This window comes from Gavialis gangeticus, unplaced genomic scaffold, assembly GCF_001723915.1.
Source record: "Gavialis gangeticus isolate Ggan-Ray unplaced genomic scaffold, GavGan_comp1, whole genome shotgun sequence".
NCBI classification, from domain to species: domain Eukaryota; kingdom Metazoa; phylum Chordata; order Crocodylia; family Gavialidae; genus Gavialis; species Gavialis gangeticus.
This window is the reverse complement of record NW_017729022.1, coordinates 120,397,406-120,402,951: the sequence shown is the minus strand read 5'-3', so window position 1 is coordinate 120,402,951 and position 5,546 is coordinate 120,397,406. Positions and strand designations below refer to the sequence as shown.

The 5,546-nt window shown below is 42.7% G+C and overlaps 1 protein-coding gene across 1 annotated transcript in view; it reads left to right on the top strand.

The window, feature by feature from the left end:
* The window catches only part of LOC109296616 (zinc finger protein RFP-like), an 11,752-nt gene extending 6,755 nt beyond the window's left edge, over window positions 1-4,997 (top strand). Inside the window, exons 7-8 of the mRNA XM_019516088.1 lie at window positions 830-889; window positions 3,226-4,997. Coding sequence (XP_019371633.1) covers window positions 830-889; window positions 3,226-3,746 — 581 coding nt within the window. The 3' untranslated portion in view covers window positions 3,747-4,997. The remainder of the gene's footprint in view (window positions 1-829; window positions 890-3,225) is intronic.
* The last annotated feature ends 549 nt before the right edge of the window (window positions 4,998-5,546 follow it).

The window sequence follows — 5,546 nt, the reverse complement described above, 5'->3', positions numbered from 1 at the left end:
CTGCCACTCTCTCTCCTCCTTCGCCCTCCACATCCGGATGGAAACCCACACTCCTCAGGTAACTGGCATTTTTAGATATCTGGCACCCCTCATTTCCCCACTCATGTCAGATAACAGGGATTTTACTGTATCCTAAGGACTAGTCATTCTGTTTAGTGGCTATGGTGAAAATGGCCTGAGATACTTTGAAATGGAGGCACAACATGCTGTTCTTTTGACCCTGTGCCTGGACTAGGCAACATGCAGGAGCAGCAGTGCAGGCAATGTGTCATAGAGTGCAAGGTGTTCTGGGAACTGTAGTTCTCTAGGGTGGTAATGGAGTTGCTGCTGGTGAAAGTTCCCTTCCTAACCCTTTTTTGCTGTCAAAGTCCATGTTGGGAGGGCAGAAAAATTGGCTGCATGAAGTATAAAAATTAGAGTAACTTCTTTTGCTACTACCCCACCACAGTATTACCACCCCAGTATTGGCAATCTCCACTGTCACGGGGAAAACTGATCCCAAAACGCTTGTGCTCCATGATGTGTTGCCTGTGCTGCTACAGTGCATAGCCTGAAAGTGCAAGTGGAGCCAGGAAGGGGAGGGTGAGGTGCCCCTCCCCCTTAAGCCATGCCCAGGGCCTATGCCCCACTCGCTCGTCCCAGTTTACACTACTGCTTTGAAATGTGATTTGGAAATACAAATGTTATGAACAATTTTTATTTCAAAGACCCCTGGGTATTCCTTCCTCTCTCATTTTAAAATGTACTGACCTGAAATAATAAAAGGATATTGCCTCATTCTGTATCAATTTCCCTCTGCTTTCCTCCTTTTTTTTTTTTCCTTCCCCAGATTCCTTGTCAGTTGAACTGTTGAAAGAAAGGAGTAAACCTCTTAGACCAGATAAGAAAGGTAAATTTTTCATGTGGCTGCTTGTCCTGGGGAAATTCTCATACAATTTTGCATTAGAAAACCTGTCCATGTTTAACTGGTTACCATAGGATGGCCTAGCTCTTTTAAAAATGGCTATGTTGGATGACAAGGTGTTAACATCCAATTCATTAAGATTGTGCTATTAGTTCATTTCTTTTTACCACTCTTCTCTTCTCTATGATTAACCACAAATACGATGCATTTAAACATAATAATCTGCATCCATGCTTGGAACAGTTATGCTCCATAACTATTGGATCCTAGCTAACATGGTAGTGTTTTAATAGGGGGAAAATAGTGTTTGGCCAAAAAAAATGATATGAAAATCAGTTTTTCAAATTTTTTTTTTTTATTAAAACAAATTGGTAAAAGGTAGCCAGATTCTTGCCTTTCTTCCTCTTCAACCCCAAAATATGGGAATGGAAAAACAGAAGTGTAAAGTACATATAACTTTCCCCATTTGGATACTCCAGAATTGTTGAACAGAGTAGAAAAAGGGAGAGAAAGCAGAAGGAAGATAATTTTCGTTTCAGAAAAATGTTATATACTACAACAAAATATCAGGGAAAGGGTGCATGTTTTTGTTAATTTATCTGTTTCGAGTGAGAAGAGGGGAAACATTAAAAATAAAAGAAATTAAGGGAAAAAACACCATCTTGCTGCCTCTTCTGTCCCACCCAAAAAGAAACAAAGATAATAATTTGGAATGCTAATAACTCAGAATATACATTTGTATGACTTTTTAAAATCCCATACATTTCCAGTGGGGGGGGGGATTTTTTTTCCCCCTCAGAACTGTTACTTTCTCCCCTTTTTTTCCTCTTCTTTTTTCCTTTTTCTTCTCGCTTAAAGAAAAAGCAATAATTTTGAGGAGAAATTTCCCCCCACTGAAAATGTATGGGACTAAAAAAGAGTGGTGGGAAGTGTGGGGACAAGAGGCAGGCATGAGTTTCATGTAGCTTTTAAAAAATCTGTTTGTTTTGGGGGGGGCATTCCCCTTTTAAATGTTTCCCCTCATGTAACAGAAAAGATCTACTGGTTTCAGTTGACACATTTTTCTAACATAATATATTTTCCTAATTTAAACAAGCTCTAAATTGGAACCAACATTTTCTGTGTGCGCCTGTTACCTAGAGGTATTGCAAGCTGAAGCCACTAAAGCGTTTTTTTCTGAGACCAACCCTAATACTCAGTTCACACATGCACAGAATGACAACCTGAGAAATTATTGTCACCAACCAGCACCCAGATGCTCTTTAATTGTGCCCACAAAGCTTTCATTTGTCAGTCTTATTGTCAGCCTTTTTAATGTGAATTTTTCACTCTCAGACGGTCCTCTTTTCCATGATCACTGTTTGACCACTCCCTTTCTTCTCTACCCTTGGTAGGGATGAGGGTTTATCCTTTCTATTTTTGGGCCCCGAAGAAGTTCTCTTTAGGCACATGTCGCCACACGGCGATATTGGTATGGCGTTGTGCTTCAGTACTTCCTTTTGGAGGTACTCAATCATGGCATAATGCTGGCTGTTACTGCGTCATGTGGGTGGTGCATGCTTAGATCTTGCAGCTACGTTGCTACGTCACTGTTGGGTGATGTGTAGACATGCCCTTTCAAGCCATGAAACCCAATTCTCTCCTTCAAGAGCTACCCCCTGGTCCTCACTTTCTGGGCTTGGATAAGTCTCCCTAATCTAGTTGGGGCCCAGTATCTTTCCTGTAGGGACTGAGGTCTAGTGATCTCTCTTCTCTAGTTCTGCTTTCTTTCCTGATTTGTGTGCTCCTGCATTCATGCTCTGCTTCTGGGGGTAACAGTCCTAACCAAGCAGCAATGAGAGCAGAGGGGGCATTTTTACACAAGTAAGTGCCAGGAGCTTTGAAAAGCGCACAGTTAGTTGGCTAAGCGGCAAAATGTGAGTCAGCGCTGAAAAAATGGTGGCGCACTTTTGAATTAAAACGCATAGAAGTTGTTTTAGTTCAAAAGTGCACCTCTACTATTTTCTGTGCGCATGTTGCCACTTATACAACCGCACAATATGCGGTGCAGTTTGCATCGGCTGACGTGCAGAGCAGATTTGGATCTCCAGGGTGTCGCGGGACAAAAAATGTGTATAAATGCCTGTCGTGCCTAGGATAAGAGTTCTACAGTGACAGCCCTACCCAGCCACAGCAGGGGGACAGTTCCCTGGGACTGAGCCCTACAGGGCTGCTGTGGGGAGTGAGGAATGAACCCAGCCTTCACAAGTGCTGAGTCCTTCTCCTAATGCTCTGCTGTTCTCTCTCTCCTTTTTTTTTTTTTTTTTTTTTTCCTATTGCAGTAAACATGACTTTGGATCCAGATACAGCAAACCCCCACCTTACATTTTCTACAGATCACAAAAGTGTAATATGGGAGCGTGTGGTGCAAAATCTGCCTGACAAACCCGAGCGATTTGATCCTATTCCCTGTGTGCTTGGCTCCAAGGGGTTCATCTCAGGGAGACATCACTGGGAGGTGGAAATCAGGGGTCATAGGTGCTGGTGGACACTGGGGGTTGCCCTTGAGTCTGTGAGGAGGAAAGCGGGGTTCAGCTTTAACCCTGAAGGAGGCATCTGGGCTGTGCAGCAGTGCAAGGGTCAGTACTGGGCTCTCACCTCCCCTGTGACCCCCCTGCTCCTGGACCAGGCCCCCAGGAAGGTCCGGATCTCTCTGGACTACGAAGAGGGGCAAGTGGTTTTCCATGACACTGATAACAATACCCCAATCTTCACATTCAAATCTGCTTCATTCAACGAAGAGAAACTCTTCCCTGCCTTCTGGCTCTGGGATACAGGATGCTTGCTTAAATTGTGTCCTTGATATGCAATGTGCACTGGGTTTCACAAGGCCCAGGCATCCTAATCCCAGTGCCAGGTTGCCTTCCATGTTGATGGTCTTAACTTCTTAAAATGCCTTGGCTTTCAAAGATGCAGAACACCCCTTGACTACAATTGGACTTTTCTAGACATGGCAGTTCTCAAAGTGCAGTCATTAGTATCTAGTGTCCTAAATCCTAGAGGTCTAACAGATCACTGGATTTTCATATGCATGGATAGCAGTAAGTGCTCATGGTTGAACAGCAAATCTCAGCACCTTGAGTATTGTTCAGTCTGTTTGCTAGTAGTATCCATGATCCTGAAGGAAGTAGTGTAGGGCTGTAGTGCTTAGCAGGTAGAGAGAATAAGATGGGGAGACTCAAGCTGGGGAGCGGGTTGTAGTGGACAAATAAGAACTGAACAGTCCTGGAGGAGAATGGAAATAATTAAATTGGAGGGGGGAGAAACCTCAGTAGTCAGCAACAATAGAGGGGGGTCAGAGCAATGGAGCAGTGGGGGGTGGGGGGGTGGAGGTTGGACACCGCTGCATAGATTAAATTACAGAAGGTAGGGGTAAAAAGAGAGAAGCAGGAATTTAAAATCCTGTTGGAATCATCGGGTGTCTACATAGGAAAGTTGCTTCAGTCTCGTTTAAATTAGATAATAAAACTGAGTCAGCAAAACAAGTCGCAAACCCCCTACTCTTGTGTGGATAGTCCTCAATAAGTCTAAAGACAGACTATTTTGATTTAGCTTTAACTTAACTGATTAGGAACGTTTAAGCAAAGCTGACCTTACAGGGAGAGAAGAGAATCCTCGAGCTTTTAGCACCAGTTGAACTCTGCTAGTTTTCAGTCCTATTAACAATTAAACTGAGGTGATTCTAAACCCCTTAATTAATGAAAATACCATGATTTATTTTGTTCCCCTATTATGGCTGTTCTTAAATGTCACACTTAGTTACTGTAAGTAATTTGTATTGGTGTATAAAATTGCTGTGCTCAAAGTATCCAGTCTGGGTCTTTCTTTGAAAAGCCTCATGTCAGGTTCTGCTTCCTGCTGAAAATGCTGGTTGTGCTAGTTAGTTAGAAATTAGTTTGTACAAGTCATGAATAAGGGTTATCCCCCACTTGCACTATTCCAAAATACTGCCACCATTTAGTAAGCAGAATAGTTGATCCAAGTATTACTTTTGGTACCTTTTAGATTCAGTGCCTTTTAATATGTATTTCCTGTTAATAAAGGCTTTAAAATGGACATTCTTTCCTGTTCTCTTTTCTATTTCATGTATGACTTCAGGGTAAAAGCAGGTAAAGCTTGAAAACAAAATATGACTTGCATCAGGATGGATAAGTGATGGTACGATATGAGGACAGGGGAATTTACACCTATAGGGATCACTGATCACTTTTTATTCAGCGAGTTTTATATGGGTTGAGCATGTGGAGCAGTGCAAGTGTGTGTTTATGGGAGTAAGGGTTTGGAGCAGTCTGTTTGTAGAAGGACTGTATGCTCTAGGTCAGGACAAGCGCAGGGGCCACTGAACTGTTTCAGTGTAGGACTTCAGCAACTGGGGAAATAACAGGAGGGCTGCTAAGGAGTTCTTTATGGATGGCTTTGTCTATAGCTGAGGCAAGAGCCACTCCAGACAGAGGGACAGATTTGTGCAAAAATCATACTGGGATCAGCTCCTAGCTTATAGGAAGCTTCTTTTTTTTTTTTTCAGGAAACATGAGCATGCTGGAGTGATTTAGATATTGTTTTCACAACATGTGGAAGTTTATTTTATTCCCCCCCCCCCCCT